We start from the raw sequence: 19,911 nt of genomic DNA, 5'->3' as shown, positions 1-19,911 counted from the left end.
CCTGGACATTCTTTGCTCCTGACTCACTGGTCACTTTTCCGGCAAGCCTTCTCTGGTAACCTCTTCCCGCCCCGGGACTCACTGCTCTCTTTAGATTCTGCTGTGGCAGCAAGTACCTCACCTTCACTGCTCTTGTCATAGGTGACGCTTTGTAATTGTGTGATTCTGTAACTACTCATCTATTCCCTACATTATAGCAGAAGCTTGGGGAGGCGTTAGGTGTTTGGCTAGAATGCAGAGCCACATAAGGCCATATAGTGTCCACATTTCCTCCACACGGACATCTGGTTTTGAGCCAAACAATGACCTCTGCACACCTCTTGTTTTTGCCTTCACTTATTCACCTAGTTTTGTTGTGTGAACAAATGAAACGATGAGTGATTTCTCCAGGAACCAACCCTGGTTATCAGGCGCTCAGTGTGGAACCGCTCCAGGCCTACAGCCCACAAGTCGGTCCACAGAACTCAGACCCTGAGAGATACAACACATCATCTCAGCCCACTGCCCCCTGCCCACTGCCCCTGGCACATAGGAGGAGTGTGGTCACAGACAGGGCACTGTACTGGCTGCAAAGGCCAGGAGCTGGAGTCCCAGCTCTGCCTTGATCACCTGCTGCCCTTGGCAAACCCCCTCCAAGCCCTGTGTCGGTTTCCTCGGTTGTGAAACTGGGACGTTAATCAAGGTGTCTCCTCGCCCTTCCTGCTCAGCCACTGATGCCTCAAGTGATTCTAGAAGAACATTAGCTAGAACCCACCGCAAGAGAGACCCCTGAGGATTCAGGAGCATAGAGCCAAGGGGGTGGGGGCGTCCACCAGGAGACCTACCTCAGCCAAGGGCTTGACATCACCTTTCTTCACCAGAACAGCAGTGAGGGCCACGCCACTCTCAGAAATGGCCCGGTGGAAGAGGTTCTTTGCCAATGGAGACAAAACCTGAGAGCAGAGTGGAGGGGAGGAGAGTTCATGCTCAGGAGTGGGGTCAGTGACTTGCTCGCTCTTCCAGGCTACATCTACCCCACCTCTGCCCTGACCCATTCCCCTGAGACCCTGGGGCTCAGTGGACGCAATGGCTCCTCACCTGGCCCTGCCTGCTTGCCAGGCTCTCCGCCCACCTGGCCACCCAAGGGAACCTCAGTGGGATTGGGACAGAGCACAGGGCAGGGACATAATGGGAGGTGTGTGGCAGCCGAGCCTAACCAACAAATTTATTGGAAAGGCAGCTTAGCATCTCCTAGCCACAACTTCCGAATCAGCATCTCCATTAATCAGAGTTTATCCTAAAAAGTGATCCTGGCGGCACACGAAGATTTCTAAGAATGCCTCTGCTGTTTATAATGATACACACTGGAAATAACTCACAGTTCCAATATTATACAATCGGGCTAATAAATGGTTTTTCATTTTTATCATGGAATACTGTGCAACTGTAAAAGATACTATTAAGGGACAGCACTTAATATTTAGTAAAATAGTTGCATTGTATTATAATATTCAGGAAAGTACTTTTGTAAATAAAAAAGACAAAGATAGATAATAGATGATAGGTAGATTCATTGATAGGTGGATGGATGGATAGATGGATAGACAGATAAATAAAAAGTCAAGGAAACAAGACTAGAAAAATCCATGTCAAACTGAGCACAGTGACTATCCCTGGGTTATGGGATTGTAGATGGCTTTTTGTCTTTCTTGGGCTTATCTGTATTTTTCGTTTTTCTCTACTTTAAAAAGTATAAAAATTTTTCCTCTTGTATTCAAGTACAAAACCAACACAGGATTGAAGACTCCAGCAGTGGGCTGACCCTCTGCCCACCTCGAGGCAGGCAGAAGGCTTCCTACAGCTCCCGGCACTTCTCATCTGGTTTTTCACCCCAGCTCCCCGTTTCTCCCGCACCCAATCCCCCACTCCAGCAGGACCCCTCAAATCCCCAGGTTGCGTCTGTGTCCCACAACCCCTGCCCCATCCCTCCCTATCCCCGGCTCCATCCCTCCTTCCTCTGCCCGCCTCCCCTAGCCCACCAGGCCCAACAGTCACAGAGACTGTTGCCTCCTTCTTGGGCATGGACCAGCCATCAGACCACCCCAGAGGAATCCCCAGCCTGCTCAGTGTCCATGTCTCCTCCACGCATAGTTCTGTTTTATCTAAACAACGAGCTCTGTCCACCTCTTGTCTTTGCCTGCCCTCACTCATAATTTATGCCTATCCCTACTTCCCAAGAGAAAGGATGTGAGTACTTATGTGAAAATGAGTGGGAAGGAGAGAGAGAGAGAGAGAGAGAGGGAGAGCTGAACCAAGCTAGAAGAGGAGAATGCCACCTTTGCAGGCTGCAACTGGAGATTCATATGGCCCCGGGACACTAAGCTGAGATCTGAGCTTCCTGGGGGTCAAGGAGAGCTTGGTCTTTAGCTTTCCACCCCCTGATGCTAGGCAGTGAGTAGGGTCAGTTCCAAATCCAAGTATTGTAATCAGAGGTATCCATAGCTGGATTGACAGGTAATTCAAGAGGTCTCACTCAGCATCACATCAAGCATGGGGTTGACCTGGTGCCAGGAGCACTCACAATGAGATACTTTCCTCCCCTGCTGACTCTCCAAAGATGGTCACAGAGCCTGGGTTCCCTCCAAAGCTGGCAATGTTGTCCTGACCCAGCGCAGGGCAGGCCAGCTGGTCCAGGGTGACCCCAGTTCCCCCGGGCTGTGTTCATCCCTGTGCTGTAAGGAAGAGAACAGGCTGAGGGTGGGGGAGAAGAGATGTCATGGCAGGACCTTCAGACCAGAGATGGGGGCTGGGGCCTCTAGGAGCCTTTTAAGAATAAGACTGGGCTTCAGCATCTCTTGAGACCCTGCCTCTTATTCCCACAGCATTGTGGTGATGTATGGTTCTACATTCACTCAACTGGCAACTATTTACTGAGCCTCTACTGTATGCCTGACACCATCCTATGAGCTAGAGCACATCCGAGCGCAAAACAGGCAACACCTGTGATGACACAGAGCTCCCACTACAGATCACAAGCGATGCTCAGATGTATAGAGAGAATATAATGATGTTAGTAGTCAAAGTGCATTGAGGTAAATACAAGAACAAGAAAATAGGGTGGCACAGGGGGTGCCATTTCAGATTGCAATCAGGGAAGGCCTTTTGGAGGCAGTGGCATTTGAGGTTTTGGAGGCAAAGACCTTCAGAAAACAAGCACAAAGAGCACATGAGCCTTGTAACTCTCCCAAAGGAATTCCAGACAGAAGAAAAAGTAAGTGCAAAGGCCCTGGGGCCCAGTGAAAGAAAGTGAGTCAGGAGGTAGCTAGAGAGAGCCCTTGGGGCCCTGATAAGAACTTTGGCTGTCAATGTGAGGGGAACATGGGGAACCCCTGTAGGTTTTGCAGGGCATTGCAAGATTCAACACACATGTTAAGTGATCACTCAGTACTGTGCGACATAGTCTCAGGATAAAAGTGGCAGGAATCTGAAAGTGTTAGGATCATAATCAAGGTGAGAGACAGAGAGCTTTGACCGAGTAAGGAGCCAGAGAGAAGGTGCGAAGTAGTGGATTCTGAGTGGATTCTGAAGGTGGAGCCAAGAGGGTTGTGAGAAAAGAGAGAGTCCAGACTGCCCTGAGGCCTTTTCCTGAGCCCCTGGGAGGATGGGACAGCAGCAACTGAGTGGAGGCGTGGTGGGAGGAGCAGGGGATCTCTGTTGTGGAGGGGCAGTGGGAGTCAAGGATTCAGCTTGTCCCTGGGAAGAGTGGGGCGCCCTTTAGACAGCCAGGGGTGGGAGAAGGCAGTGAGTGACGCCCAAGTGAGATTCAAAGGTGAAGTGGGCTGGAAACAGGGGCTCTGGGCTGCTCCCTGGGATCACTGGAATTAGTAGGGAGGGAGAGGGAGACAAGAGAGGCCTGTGGACAGGGAGGAGGAGGGACCAGGAAAGGGACTGGGAAGGAAGCATGTTGCAGAGGCTGAGCGGCCATTGGCTGCTGCTGGGAGGTCCTGTGAGGTTGGATGGAGAGCAGGGGCAGGTCATTGGTGACTGCGATGAGACCAGCCGAGTGGCGTGTTCAGGAAGAAACCTGACTGGCATGGGTGGAGGAGACACACGGAGGAGAGGAAGTGGAGAGAGATCGTGAAGCAGCTTTATTATAATGGGGAGCAGAGACACAGGCTGTGGCTGAAAGGGATGAAGATGATACTGCCAAGACTGACCTGGGATGCCTTGGTCATGGATAGACCAGAACCCATCCTCCATCTCCCTAGGCCTTCTCATCAGTGAGAGTGGAATCCCTTCCACAGCCTCCTATCACCACTCTGGGATTAGGGTGCTGGGATGTTAACCCTAGTAAAGGTTCATAGTAATTGCACCTTGAAGGAGATCTGACTCCTGTCCCCATGGAGACCTGATGGGGAAGACTCCATCCTTGCTTCCTGCACTTGCCAGATTTCAAGCTAGCAGAAAATGGGGTGAGTGGGCCCCAACACTCCTCCAGGAAGGGGTCAGATGCTTCCGCACCCCACCATCTGCAGCCCCCATTTCTTCACCCACAACATGCCCTGAGCTCCCTCTGTGACTCTGCCCCTTCCCTCCTTTCCATGAGAAGTCAGATGTGTCAACCTTCAAGAGCTGGGCTGCCTCCTAAGTGTCATGACAGAGAAATTCAATGTGCTGGAGAAACGTAGGTGAAGAAGAGATGAGTCTTTCAGTGGAGGTAACTGGGGGCTGGGTCTTTCAGGATGATGAGAAGTTCCTCAGGTAGTTAGCATTCCAGGCAGAGGGAACAGCACATGGAAAAGCTCAGAGGCAAGTGGATGAGTGTGGCTGGGGAGTGAGAGGGTAGGTAGTGTCCAATTATGATGAGGCTTGTATGCTACAATGAGGAACCTAGCTAAGGTCTCCTGAGGGTTGACATGACCAGAGTTGGGTCCTAGCAGCCTCATGTTGGGGGCCAAAGTGCAGTGAGGAGAGTCTAACTTCTTACCTGAAGAATCCCAAGATGCCCAGGCGGTGCTGAATGGTCACCACCACCACGTTTTCGTGGGCAGCGAGGACCTTCCCATCATAGGTTGATGCTGCACCCACCACCAGTCCCCCTCCAAAGATCCACACCATCACCTGGGCAGGGAGGAAGCAACATACCAGTTACAAGACACAGAGCCAGAGAGCACTCAGAGGGTGTTTTGTTTGGTGACCTACCTGTTGGTCACAACTAAAGGAGGATGTTACCCAAAGTTCACCAGCGCCCAGCAAGGTTGCAAAAGCCAGTCTCTCTCCTCCAAAATTCTCCCAATCGGAGCCTGAGCCACCACCCCACTGCACATATCCTGGCTGCCCCTTTCTTTCTACCCAGCCTCCAATGCCTCCTCCTCCCAAGGCTCTTCATGCTGAGAACATCATCATGGGCATAGCAAAGGCTAAGGATGTCGTGTTATCCCCCTCACTCCCATCACCCTCAAGCCTGGACTGTTTATGCACTCAGCGTACCCATGGGGCAGCCCTTGTATCTCAGTTTCATCTCAATTTACTCTCTCATGGTGAAGTAAACTTCTCTGTGCATGAATGACTGTCTCAAGAAGCACACATACCTGTGATAGTGTCTCTTCCCTAAATGCCTCCTCTATGATTCTGCATCCCCAAATCCTATCCATCCTGCACAGCGCAGCCTAAAACCCACCCGCTTCAGGATACCTTCAATCAATGGACTAACACTGTCTGAGAACTTACTATGTGCCAGGAACTCTGCTAATACCTGAGATGAGAGTAGGTACAATTCCTAATGCAAAGTTCTTGCATTTTAAAAGTCCACATAGTGGGGAAGTAGTGAGAGTGACTAAAATAATAATATTGTAATAATATTATTCATGAAATATAAAAGAACTCATAACATAAACCATGTACTAAGTGCTGTTCTAAGCACGTGTAGTTCTAGAACCTGTGACCATTCCTGGAGGTTCTCCTGCCTCCAGGTTCCCAGAGTTCCCGTTTCTCCCACACATCTAATCCCTGCCTGCTTCCTGGGGAGGGACTGAATGTGCATTCATCTGTGTGTGAAGGCTGAGCCCGAGGGCTGGCCTGCAATAATATGCTGAAGAGAGGATATGTCTCTACAGCCCAGATGGCAAGATCTTCGAAGGTAGGGGCTGCGTGGAGTGGGTTCATGTTCCCCCTTTCCCTGAAGCCCCAGGTCTAACTGTGTATATGGGGCACTGAGTACAAAATAGAAGAATGAATGAATGAATGAATGAGTAAACCTTTCTCCCACTTCCTGTGTCTTACAAAGCACATGTAGGACCAACTTCTAGTCACACGTTTGCAGACCTGCTCCCCTACTCCTGGGCACCATGCCAGGGTGCCCCTGGGAGACTGGTTGGATGTGACACCCTTTCCTCTTCCACCCTGGGGTGGCCTTCTTTGCCAGGAGACCCTCCCTACCCTGCAGCTGGCAGCCTGCCCCATCTCCAGCCCTTTGTTTATTTGGGAAATGCTGACACATTGGGTCATCAGCCTTTATCAAGACAATTACGGAGGGAAATTAGGTACAAAAAAATCCCAGATATTTGGCTAAAGGCAAAAGAAAGAGCTTCTGGGATTGTCCCAGGCTCCGCCCCCAACATCTGTACCCAGACAGTGAAAGTTACACCAGATGAATGCTGGTGTACTGGAGAAAGGCCACATAAAATCTCAATGCCCTACTCTGTGTCAAAAGCACTGGTTTGAAGATCAGAAGACTTGAGCCAAAACTACCCTACTGCGTGACCTCCTCTTCCCTGTCTGGGCCTCAGTTTCTCTATCTGAAAAGAAAGAGTTGAGGTGTTGGCTTTTCTCTAAGTTCCCTCCACCGCTAACATTATTGAAAATCATGTCTTACCCACTCTAGGTATCAGCTTTTTAATCTAATAACTAAAAGTAATCATTTACATCCTTCTATTAGCATGAGGGAACTTGGAACAATTAAGCTGTTCATAAAGATGCACAGCAAACTCCCCCAGAGTTCCTGTGTCACGAGGGGAAACTGAGGTGTGGAAAACCTGTGTTTCCTGTGGAGGCCCTGAGGTCCTGGCCTATGCAGCCCCCTCCCCAAGCTGCCTTCATCCCCTTCCGATCTACACTAGAAGATCCGGGGTACTGGAACTGACAGGCCTTGACCAGGGCATCCCATGGCTTACCGGCAGCCTGTTTTTCTTGGTCAAGTCAGCAGGAGTGTAAATATTGAGGTAAAGACAGTCTTCGGAAACCGTGAGGGAAATGTTCTCCTTTCTGTTACTCAATAGGTCTGAGAGAAACTGCCCCGCCTTGGGATCTTGGATGCACCTGGGGATGGGGAAAGAAGAACCCCTGAAGTTCAGCCAGCTATAAGCCAGGTGTCTTGTTTGGCAGGGCCTTGGACTGGGAGGTTTAAGCTTGAAAATGGACTTGATGTTTACAGACTCACGACACTGTAGTGAGTAGGAGGCTATCAGGGGCTTCAGATGGGGGCGCTGGGACTCACTAAGGTCTCCTAAGACCAAGCAAAGTGAGAAGGGCTTCACACCTCTTTCCTTTCAAGAACCTTTGGGACTCCCAGCGTTGAGGAGGGGAGACGACAAATACACTGATTCTTCCTGGATGGTGACATTTCTCACAATATCTTAGGGGTGAAATCTTTGTGGGACAACATCAGGAGAACTGTGCTCTAGTTTTGTCTCTCCCACGCATTTACGGGGTGACCTTGGGTGAATTCCTTTCGCATTCTGGGTCCCAAATCTACCAGGTCTAAGTGAGAGCAGTGATTTCTACATGGGTCTTGCAGCCCTGACATGCCAAGACTCTACCATCAACCCATCCCAGGCAAGTGCTGTTGGTGGCCCTGATGAAAGATCTCAAGGATACAATATAGATGAACATTGGTAATAGTTATTGAGTCCTCCCAGTGTTCCAGGCACTGTTTTAAGTACCCTTTGTATATTAACTCATTTAAGCCTCAGATCAGTCCCATTACATAGGTTCTATTATCTCCATTTTACAAATGAGAAAACTGAAACCCAGAGAGGTTAGAGAACCTGACCAAGGTTACATAGCCAGGAAGATTCATGCCATGTGGTTCTTATACACAAGTATATTATAAGCCACAGTCCCAGACCTCAGAGTACCAGAAGGCAGGCATCACCGCCCCCACTAGGTACATGAGGAAACTGAGGCACTCAGGCTCTGGGATGACACAACTGTCAAGTGACAGAATCAGAGCCAGCGAAGATGACTTCTTGATTTCCATCCTGGGAGATTTTCCTACAGAACACCAAGTACAAGCAGCGTAACAATAATAATAATAATCAAAAGACATTCCAATGTGAAGAAAGGGAAAAAGAACTCAACTTCACTGGTCTTTGCATAAATGCAAACTAAAGAGGAAAATAAGATTGCTATTATTATTATCGTTTTGCCTACCGAATAACCAAAAACAATTTTAATAACCCGAAGCACTGCAAAAACATCTAATGAATGGAGATTTTTGTCCATCAATGAGAGAAGTGTAGTTGGAATATTTTGGCAGCGAATTTTAACAAAAGATATATACTTTTTGACTCAGAATTATAACTTCTGGGAACTTATCCTAAAATATTCATTCATCGGCATAAAGGTTTCACTACAAAATATTCATCACAGTGCTCCCTATATTATCAAAAACATCATATGTAACTTAATGACCCCAGATAAAAGCTTGGGAAAATTAATTATGGTGCAATACCAAATATAATGCAGCTGCTAATATCAGGCTGTGCCATTTAATGGCATAGAATGATGCTCCTGATATACTTAATGAGCAAAGCAAGCATCCAAATTATCTGAACATAGCACTCCTTTTTAAAGAAAGAAAGTATAGCAACAGGCCAAAAAACTGGAATACAAACGAAACATTAGATCATAATACTGTACCATCTAAAATATTGACAGCTGCTCTCTCTGAGTGGTGGGATATTGTATGTGATTTTAATTTTCTTACTTTTCCTTATCTAAATTTCCTAAATTTTCTGTAATAAGTATATACTATACTTGCAGTCAGAAAATAAAAACAGTAAATATTATTTTTTTAAAAAAGGAAAGAAAAGAAGGCAACCAGAGGTGGGCTGCTGGAAAACCGCTGAATACCTGGCTGCTGAGATGCATGGGGTTTCCTCTGATGCCTGTAGGGTCCTTGGTACCCTGGGGAGTGGCGGTGAGGCCAATTAGAACCTTTGGGAATAAAAAAAAAAAAAAAAAAAAAAAAAAAACAAACAAAAAAAAACACCTTTGGGCTTTTCTTCCCAGCTTGGCCAGGGTGAATGGACACATCTGCCATCGTTCTCCTCAGGAATACGGAACTGGGCACACTTGAGAGTTGAGCACTTGCCAAGCGGACACCTCAGTACACTTGCCACCCACACACCTCCTGGCCCTCCCTTCTCCCCACTGTGTCAAAATTCAAGACAGAGGAATTCATGGGATCCTTCTTTCTGATCTCCCTCACCTGCTTAACTGCTTCTTTGTTTCCAAGGCACTTATCCCGTTCTAATATTTCACATAATCTATGGAGTAATTTGCATGTTGTTCTTCTCTGTCTCCCGCTGCTAGAATGCACGCTCCATGAACCTAGGGATCTTTGGTTTGTTCACTAATGGATCCCAAGAACCCAGAACATGCCTGGCACACAGTAGGAGCTCAATAAACATGTGTTAAATAATGGACTCCAGAATGCTGTGAGACTGGAATGTTCTTAGGATCTAAAATGATCTTAAGGATTCCAGAGCAAAGGATCAACCCATCGGGGGACCGCCTTGACTCCTTCCTGCATCACTTTGAGGTGAACATCCCCCACAGACACATGCCACAGCCACCCCTGGCTTACATAGGAGGGTAAGAGGTGGCATTCTTCACGAAGCTCCATGGCTCTGCAGGCTGCGGTGGAGTAAACCTCAGGGTTCCAAGAGGGGGCTTGGCAAAAGGGATTCCCAGGAAAACGGCCACAGGCTGTGCAAATCCTTCTAAGCTGACGAACTTCCCCAGCACTTTGCCATGCATGGTGTCCACCACAGGTGGCGAGGACGGGTGCCCTGCTGGACATGGAGAAGAAATCAGGATGCATCAGAAGCAAAAGGCTGGACCTGGATTCCAGGTGGGGTTTGCCACTTTCTAAGTGAGTAATCTTAAATAAGTCACCTAAACCCTCTAGGCCTCAGTTTCTGTTGATGTACCATAGGGATGAGGATCAATGTCCTTCCTAACTCATCGAGCTGGTTTAGGAGCAAATTAGAATTGGAGGCATAAAAAACATCCAGCCAAAAATAAATGCAAGAAGGAGAGCTACTAGGAAAGAACAAGACATTTAACTTTCCCCTTAGAAGCCTCTGGAAACATTTATCCATTACAATCCTGGCACTGAGCTGCATGCTGGATGAGAGGACGAACAAGGGGTACCCCATATTCTCAGAAGCACTGACCCTTATAGGGAAGGGTCACATATAGACCTGGGCCTACAGCTGGGAAGGAAGTGGCCGTGTCCTGGGAGGGGTACCCATAAGACAGTCTAGGAATTAGAAGAGGGGCAAGGCCTTCTGATTGTGGGCATCATGGAGGAGCTGGGACTTGCGGTAGGGGAGGATTGAATCAGAGGAGATGAGAGCCTTGAAGTGGTACAGCAGAGAGAAGAGAATGTGCTGAGGCTCAGAGCAGCAGAACGCAGAGCCTGTCTGGGAGAGGGGGCTGGCCCATGTGCACCAGGTGGAGTGTGTGGGGAGTGGAAAATATTCCTGGAATGACAGAGCACATGTCAGGGAGGCCCTAGAATGCCAGGCTAAGCACTTGAGTTTTCTTTAGTGGACAAATAAGCAGCAGGAACCGTTCCAGATAAAGGATGTGATCAGGTCAAGGAAGATTCTTCTGGTGGCCCTGGGCAGGTCTGCTCCGTTCTTGCAGCACAGACACTGCTTCCCCACTGAGCTGAAATTCATTTCCCGCAGCCTCTGCATCAGTCCTGGTTCTACCTGTCATGGGACTATACTGGCCTGATCTGACCTGCAGCTTGTGGCCTTTCAGACACTTGATCTTGCTGCCCACCCCTCAGGTCCTATCTGGCTCCAGTAACCTCAGTTGATCTAAGCTTCCCTCCTAGGAAATCATTTCCAGCCTCTTGTCCTCCCAGCTGCTCTGCTTTGGATACAGACAAGACGTCAACACCTCCCTCAAGGCGTGGGGCTAGAACAGAACAGAACAATTCGGATTTGGTCTTAAAGGGGAATATCCAATCACAATGGAAACCTCTTATGCAAAGCCCAGTTACACAACAGACTCCATGCTCATCTTATCAATAGTCAACCCTGTAATGTCAATATTTAGCTTCTCTTTTGTTGTTGTTGCTAATTACAAATAATACTGAGATGAACATCGTTGGAAGCATGTGTATTGACACAGCAATGGGTGGTGACATTACAGGTGGCTTGTTTTCTTGGTGATTTCCATGTTTTCTGCACTGTATGGGATTTCTGATCTTCACCTGAAATCCTCCCACCTCATCTAAATTATTTTAAATTTTTAAATAAAAAAGAAAAATATGAAGAAATATGATTATGTCTAAAAGGTATTTTGAAAGACTTGGAGACTAGGCACAGTGGCTCACCTGTAATCGCAGCACTTTGGGAGGCCAATGCAGGCAGATCACTTGAGGTCAGGAGTTCAAGACCAGCCTGGCCAACATAGTGAAAACCTCTCTCTACTGAAAATACAAAAAATAGCTGGGCATGCGTGTGCCGGTAATCCTGGCTCCTCAGGAAGCTGAAGCAGGAGAATCACTTGAACCCAGGAGTCAGAGGTTGCCATTAGCTGAGATTGCACAACTGCAATTCCAGTCTGGGTGAAAGAGTGAGATGGAAGGAAGGAAGGAAGGAAGGAAGGAAGGAAGGAAGGAAGGAAGGAAGGAGAGAGACAAGGAAGGAAGGAAGGAACTAAGAAAGGAAGGAACTAAGAATGGAAGGAACGAAGGAAGGAAGGAAGGAAAGAAGAAAAGAAAGAAAGAAAGAAAGAAAGAAAGAAAGAAAGAAAGAAAGAAAGAAAGAAAGAAAGAAAGAAAGAAAGAGAAAGAAAGAAAGAAAGAAAGAAAAAAAGAAAAAAAGAAAGAAAGAAGGAAGGAAGGAAAGAAAGAGAGGGAAGGAGGGAAGGAAGGAAGGAACGAACGAACAAACTAAGGAAGGAAGGAACTAAGGAAGGAAGGAACTAAGGAAAGAAGGAAGGAAGGAAGGAAGGAAAGAAAGTGGGAGTGAGGGAGGGAGGGAAAGAAAAGAAAAGAAAAAAGAAAAGAAAAGAAAAAGACTCAGTCCCTGACCAGAGGTGGGGGAAATGGAAGGGAAAGAAGACCAGAGATGGCTTGTGATGCTGGATCCCTGTTTACACAGGCTCAGTGGAGATGTCAGTGAGGTATCATGGCAAGATGATGCCACAGGACAAGCGCACTTTAAGGCTGGAAGTTTGTGGGGGAGCAGGGCAGAATCTTCTCCTAGACAGTGAGCATACACACCATGGATGTGTATGACTTCATCGAAGATGCCAGTGTGAGAGGGAAGGGAAAAGAACAAAGATCAAACACAGGGACCACTACAGCCAGGACAGAAGATCCATCAGTGTAGGGAGGAGAGAACATTCCAGTGTCCTGGAAGCCCAGGGAAGAAGAGGTCGAGGAACCAGCTAAGAGTGCTGAGGGCTTCAGGGAGGTGGAGGAAGGCCAAGACAGAGAACAAACCCCTGGGCTGGTCTTTCCCTGCTCAGGGATTCATTCAACGGGATGAGGAGGATGACAGCCAGAATGCTAAGGGTGAAAAAGTGGGTGAATGGGGGGAAGCAGAAACAAGTATAAGAACAAGAGCAGTTGCCGCTGTTGTTATATGAAACATGAACATGGTGGGCACCTACTATGGGCCAGGCATGCATTCCAGTTTGTTTAATCTTCAAAGAAGCCTTGCTGGGTAGGCATCAACATGTCCATTATACAGAGGAGGAAACTGGGGAAGGCAGCCTGTATGGTCTTCCTAAGGAAGGAAATGGATGGCATCGCCAGGAGTAACCAGAGGTAAAGGAACATTCAGTTTCAAATAGGGTTCCTCTCTTCCTCTGCCCTTCCCCACCGTTCCAGAGCTCTCACACTGTCAGGCTGCCAGAAGGAAAACAGGATGCAGACGGGGCCTGGGCTGTCAGGATTCAGGACCCAGAGACAGGCCCAGGCAGGATTTTCGGGTTGATCTTGGGCAAGTACATTTCCCTGTGTGAGTCTCAGATTCTCCGTCTATAAAATGGCACGGGGGCATTTCGAGGCCCCTCGCTGCACCCTGTATGTACCATGTCTTTTGCTTTCTGTATTCTGATGCTCTGGCATCTGAGGCCTTGTTAACCTTGGAGAAACTGTCCCTCCCAGAGTCCAGCCAACCCGGAGCCCACACCCCAACCACCTCTTTGGTGAGGTTGTCACGCCCTGGCCACTACCCACCTGCCCTAATCACGCCAGGGTGAGGTACAGACAACCAGGAACAGTCCCTGTGCCCCAGAGCCTCCTGAATTATCCCAACTCGCCAGTCCTCAGCCTGCCTGCCCTGCCTTGCTGCTTCTTTCCAGTGGAAGCCACAGTAAAAGCCCCCTGGCCTGAGATCCGCCCTGTCCCCTCCCCATGTTCTGCTGCTTCCCCTTGTGCCCCCCACACTAGTGTCCTCCTCCTGTTGAGAACATAAGTAAGAAACTGTCTTTTTAATGGCAAGAGGTCCTGATATAGTGGCCTGACCACAGCTCAAATTTTCTATTCATATACTACGTTTTTAAACAAAGCCTTTATTTATCCACCCCTTTTTTGAGCTTTCTACATACCAGGGGCTGCCAAGAGTGCTTTAGAAACAACGACTCATTTCCTCCTCACCAAAGCCCAGTGAGGTAGGTAGCAATGCCACCTCTATTTCAGAGAGGGGGTAACCCAAGCAGGGAAAAGCTCGGTCCCTTGCCTAGGGACACACAGCTGTGAAGCGCCCAGTGGGAACTCAAACCCACGCACTCTGGCTCCAGAGTCGATGCTCTTAATATTCTGCTGAGCCGCTTTCCGTGATCCAGCCATAACGGCACTAATTAAGGGACAGTAAACTGAGCTGCCTAAATTTCTCGTGTGTGAGGTCTGAGGTGGGCCAGCTGCCGGCCTGCATGGGGGGAGCAGTGCAGGGCGGTCTCAGGATGTTCACCCTCCCTGCATCTCTGCGCGGACCGGGCTGGTCCGGCTCAGCTGCTCCAAGTCCAAGTCCAAGTACGGAGGGCGCGCACAGTCTCCGAGCCGGACCTGTTGTGTTTGCCTTTCTATGCATCTGCGTCCACCTCGGCCCAGAACAAGGATTTCAAAAAGTGCCCCGCATATTTGATTTCAGAAGGACTCACCCCAAGCCGTGAAAGCAGCAAGAGTGGCCAGGACAAGAGCACGGAGCCACATCGTGGAAGGGCGACAGTTCTCGGGGCCTGAGAGGTCTCCGTGCAGCTCAGAGGGACTGCGCTGTCCAGCCCTGGAGCCCAGCCCCACCCCCGAGTTACAGCCCTGCGCTGCCAATTGCCTAATCCTCTAACTGGGAGATATCAGAAAAGCACTGCCTTTCCCCAGATTTCCCTGGGCTTCTATTGGGACCTCAAGCCACGCCCACCCACAGTTTACTCTCTTTCATCAAACCCCTCTGGACTGTACTCTCAGATTACAGAGAGCTGTAAACTCGCCCAACTACTTGTTACATAAGGGTTTCTCCCTTGCAGGACTCTAACCTCAGTGCGCTGTGAGGGCCCTCAAAGGCCCGCACCAGCAGGCAGATGCTTTCAGGCAAAGGGGAGCTTTAATCTGAGGTCCTCAGAAAAAATTTGGAAAATGTTAGAGCCACTCACACCTCACAGCTCAGCTGGGTAAGTTAGGACATATCTCAGCTCCCAGAGCTTGTGTTTCATAGCGTTCCAGGCTCTCAAGCTTGGAAGCAATCTTAAATTTCATCTAGTCCCCTTTCTGAGGCCTGAATTAGCTTCACAATATCCTGCCAACTGGCCCAGCCCCTGTTACACACCATCAGTATCAGAGAACTCACTACTTTCCAAAGCATGAATTTTTGGACAGAACGTAAAAATGAACTTTGTCCTCCCAGAGTCCCTGGCTCTAATCATCCATCCATCCATGTACCCATCCACTCTGTGAACATTTACCAAAATACTTGGCACCTGACCACATATAATGAATACAAAGGCTATTTCAAGACATGGTTCAGCTTCTTAGGGGGCTCACCATTGGTAGACAAGACAGATGGGGTGGAGAAGCAGCAGGGGTGATATCAAGGCAATGTGAAATCACCAAATTAAGGGGATACAGAGGGCTCTGAGCACACCTGGAAAACTGTCATTTACAAGCTGCTGGGGACACAAGGATGTCGTTCAAAGCCTCTTTCATGGGATCATTAAATGTCCAACAATAGGGAATTCACTAAACACACTCTGGTACAGCTGGCTAAGGAGATATGATGTATTCACTCAAAATAGTGAGGTGCACAGCTATTTATTAACAATGAAGACAGGATACGTTGTGAAGGAGAAAACAACAGGTTATAAATTGTTGTGTGGTGTAGACAGTTCCTCAAAAAGTTCAACATAGAGTTTCCATATGACCCAGCAACTCCCCTCCTAGGTGTGTAACCAAGAGAACTGAAAACACGTCCATACAAAAACTGGTACACAAAGAGCAGTGTCATTCATCCTAGTCAAAAAATGGGCAGAACCCACATGTCCATGACCTGATGAATGTGTAAATAAAGTGTGGTCTATGCATGCAGAGGCATATCATACAGTCATAAGAACATGCTACAATGTGGGTGAAGCTGGAAAACATCATGGTAAAGGAAAGTAGCCAGCCACAAAAGGTCACATGTTGTATGATGCTTTTTATATGTAATTTCCAGAATAATTAAATCCATGGAGACAGAAAGTGGTTGACAGGGCCGGGGGAAGGGGATAGAGAGGGGAATGAGGAGTAACTGCTAATGGGTATGAGTTTTATCTTCGCGGTGGTAAAAATGTTCTGGGATTAAATAATGATGATGTTAGCACAACTTTGGGAATATACTAAAAACCACTAGATTGTACACTTTAAAAAGGTAAACTTAATGGTATGTGACTTACATTTCAATAAAATGATGAAATATTTTTTGAAAATCTTGACAGGTATGATATGGTCCCGTTTTAGTAGTAACATATGTCTTTATTTGCATAGGAAAACACTGGAAGGCTATATATCTAATTAGAATTACAGCAGCCATTTCCTGGCTGTAATCTTGTCAGTGTTTTTACTTATTTGCATTTTCCACTTTTATTTCTTCATACATTCATTGACAAATATTTACTGAGAGCTTACTGTGTGGCAAACACTATGCCGAGAGTTTTGTATGCAGGATCTCAGTTCTCAAAATAACCCTGTGAGATTAATGCTGTCTCAGGATCTTAAATTGATTTCTGTTGTCTAAGCCACCCAGTTTGTGATATTTTGTTCTGGCAGCCTAAGTAGACTAATACATAGGCTCAACTCAATTCTGTTTTTTATTCCCAAAAGAAACTAAGGCCCAGAGATGGGGAGGCACTGCCTTAGGTCACACAGCGACTCAATGGCAAAGTCAAAACCAGAACTTGAGGCTTCTGCCTTCCAGCACAGTGTGGCTGGCAGCCTTTTCTCTTGCTTTTATACATCAGGGAGATATTCTCATTGGTAGCCTTATCTAAGGCAAATTGCCTTGTCAGTTCATTGACCCAGGCTGAGCATGGTATGACTGAAGGGATAGAAATAGCCAGGGGAGACTGGGCACCGTGGCAACCCTTCCTGCTCCACAGTCCTAGCACTTTGGGAGGCCAAGGTGGGAGGATTGCTTGAGAGAGGAGTTCAAGACCAACCTGGGCAACTTAGTAAGACTCTATCTCTACAAGAGGAAGGAGAAAAGAAGAAGAAGAAAAAGAAAGAAGAAGAAAAAAAGGAAGAAGGAGAAGGAGAAGAGAAGAAAGAAGAAGAGAAAGAAGAAGAAGAAAAAGAAGAAGAGGAGGAAGAGGAGGAAAAAAGAGAGAGGAAGGAAGGAAGGAAGGAAGGAAGGAAGGAAGGAAGGAAGGAAGGAAGGAAGGAAGGAAAGAAAAAGGAAAGAAGGAAAGAAAAAGAGAGAAAGATGAGAGCCAGGTACCAGGTACCTGGGGAGCCATGTTCTATTTTCCCAATGTCACTTGGCAAGCCTGCCCTTGTCCAGGCCTGACCGCAACTGACATCAGGAAAGATTGGGCAACCAGCAGCCATAAAGTACACGACAGTCCCTGAGCTGCTGATGGATTCTTGCCCAAGGCCATGAGTTGTAGCTGAAATGAAGCTTCTAGAGACTCAAATTCAAAAAGAGATGCTCATTAGCACTCATTCTAGCCATGTGCAGGCTGGTGAGAGGCATTTTGTGATGGAAATGAGGATGCTGTGATAGCATGAGAATCAGTCCCCAGAGCTATTTGACTCTACAAAAGTTGACCTGAGCTTTAGGGTTCCTTCCTTACTTTTATCCAGGACAGAAACCTGGTTGATAAACTGCATGCTAATAAAAAGCATCCCTGTCTGTATCCACAAGGGACAATCTGGGTGGTCCTCCTAAGTAGAAAGCAAGGCTAGTCCCACTCACTCAGCACAACACACACAACGCACACACACGTGCACACATGCACATGCCTGTTAGCCATCCTGCCCTGTTGCCCTAGCCAGCTGACCTTTGCAACCTGGGAAGCAGCCCTGGCTCTTGGCCGATGAAGATTTTGTGGTGCTGTGTTCATAAAATATAAAAGGTGAGGATTAGTTCTTCTCCTGAACCACTACTCAATCACATGCCCGCTTGTGACACCAGCCAGTTCTGCAAACAGAGATCTTTTTTGGCCACTCCTAGGTTTTGCCTGGATCTGGCTGCAGCCTCTGAAGCCCATTTCTGGTTCATGATGACTCTGCACATTGTGATGGGTGAAGCCGCAGCCTACCAAGCCTTACAATAGATCTCATTTTTGCTTAATACGTATAACTCCCCTGCATCACTTCAGCTGTAAGCAATACGTCTCTTGTTTAAGTGGCAATTGGCTGGGGTTATTGTTTTCCCTGGGGAATCCCTCTGGCTTCCCATGAGGAACTATATGACGTGGAAAGTAAAATCCTAGGAACAGGCCTTAACTTCTGAGCAGGGGATAGGACTTGGGAGAGTGGTCATATCTGGACTCCCCCAAACCTCTCCACCTCCAACAGTTTACTCAGCAGAAACATGGAGAGCTCCTATTAGAGCAGGCATTGGGCGCAGCAAGTCCATGTCCTGCTGGGCCCCTCACTCAGCTTAGTCCCTGAACCATGGGATTGATCAGGTGTAGATTTTGTGGCGGAGAACACTGAACTGGGAGACAGAAGTCTGAGAATCCACTGGGTGACATTTAGGAATGCTTGTGGAAGAGACAGGGGGAGTGTAGCTCTGGGGGAGGGGGCTCTCTCACGCTTTTACTTCACTGTGGCTCTGCTCCATGAATCAGGATTCTATGACATTCTCCACTGCAGCCTAGGCATATGCAGTGTTTCTGAGACCTCAGTTATTCTCACACTAATATCAATGCTTTTTGCCTCATCAGTATTGTACTGTACTTGTATGAGTAGTTTTTCTTTAAATGAAGTACTCTTTTTACTTTAACATGCTCACTCAAAAAGGAGACTTTATACCATTTCCATAAGTGCAAGACCTATATAGCCTGCCATAAATTAGAGGTATGCATGGAAAATGTGTGACTGCATTTTTTAAATTAAAATGATGGTAAAAATAAAGCAGTGCATAAAGAAATGCCAGTAAAAGCACTTCTAGTTTGCAAAAGTGTGTAACTGAAAAAAGTCACTCAATGGGAAAAGTGAACCATTGAAGGCCAGTTAGTTACATGAAAGCAGGGCCAGCCTTGATCGCCATCATGACCACCAGGTAGGTGACAAGGCAAGGGTTACCTACCTTTGGCAAGGGTCATCATCACCAAGGTCATTTCCTTCTGCTTCGCGGAACGTCTTCCTATTAACATTCAGTTCAATGGGCAGAAACTGTATTATGTTTACACCTTCCCAGGACCGTGATGCTGTGTTATACTTAGGGGGTCAGACTCCCTGGTGTCAATCAGGTCCTAGGACTGACTGGTTCGAGCATCTGGAGGAAATTTTGGCCTGGTGGTGGGTCGTAGAGGAGAGACTTGTAATCCTATGGGCATAACTAGTCACCCTCAGTGGCTCAAACAACCGGAAATTGGGCCATATACATTCGTTAGGCAATCACCCTGTGACTGCTGAGCAAGGATTATTAGTGAGAGTAGGGTAAACTATGGTAGCAAATAGGCCCAGAATTTCAACAGCTTATTTTTTGCATAAGTAAATGACCACAGTGTTGTTCAAGTCAACACGGTGGCTGTCCTCCATATGGTCATTCAGAGATCGAAATTAGTGTATCGGCAAACTTTCTCTATAAAGGGCCAGATAGTAAGTACTTTGGACTTTGCAGACCATGGGCTGTCTTTGGCAACTACTGTGGTCGTAAGGCGGTGCATAAACAATACCTATGCAAATGGGAATGGCTGTGCTTCAATAAAACTTTATTTTTAAAGACAGTAGGCCAGATTTGGCCCTTAGGCTGTAGTTTACTCACTCCTGATCTAGGCTATGGTGGCTTTACCTTCCTTAACTCATGGTTTCTAAAGTTGCCATAGGTGTCAATTTCCTGTCACCTGGAAGAGGCAGGAGCAGAAGTGTGACCACGGAGCATTTGTGTGGGCCAGGCCTGGCTGTGGCACTCTGCACTCCCACTCAGAGGACATTGGTGAGAACTTATGCACACGATCAATCTACTTGCAACCAAGGCT

The 19,911-nt window shown here is 47.5% G+C and overlaps 1 protein-coding gene across 1 annotated transcript in view; it reads right to left on the bottom strand.

Moving 5' to 3' along the window:
- LOC101017969 (liver carboxylesterase 1-like) overlaps positions 1 to 14,724 on the bottom strand; it is a 30,469-nt gene extending 15,745 nt beyond the window's left edge. Inside the window, 7 exon segments of the mRNA XM_031662350.1 lie at positions 825 to 932; positions 2,557 to 2,673; positions 2,675 to 2,711; positions 4,967 to 5,100; positions 7,152 to 7,296; positions 9,848 to 10,052; positions 14,395 to 14,724. Coding sequence (XP_031518210.1) covers positions 825 to 932; positions 2,557 to 2,673; positions 2,675 to 2,711; positions 4,967 to 5,100; positions 7,152 to 7,296; positions 9,848 to 10,052; positions 14,395 to 14,446 — 798 coding nt within the window. The 5' untranslated portion in view covers positions 14,447 to 14,724.
- Between the last annotated feature and the right edge of the window lie 5,187 nt (positions 14,725 to 19,911).

This window comes from Papio anubis, unplaced genomic scaffold (assembly GCF_008728515.1).
Source record: "Papio anubis isolate 15944 unplaced genomic scaffold, Panubis1.0 scaffold576, whole genome shotgun sequence".
Lineage (NCBI taxonomy): Eukaryota > Metazoa > Chordata > Mammalia > Primates > Cercopithecidae > Papio > Papio anubis.
This window is presented reverse-complemented; position numbering and strand designations above follow the sequence as displayed.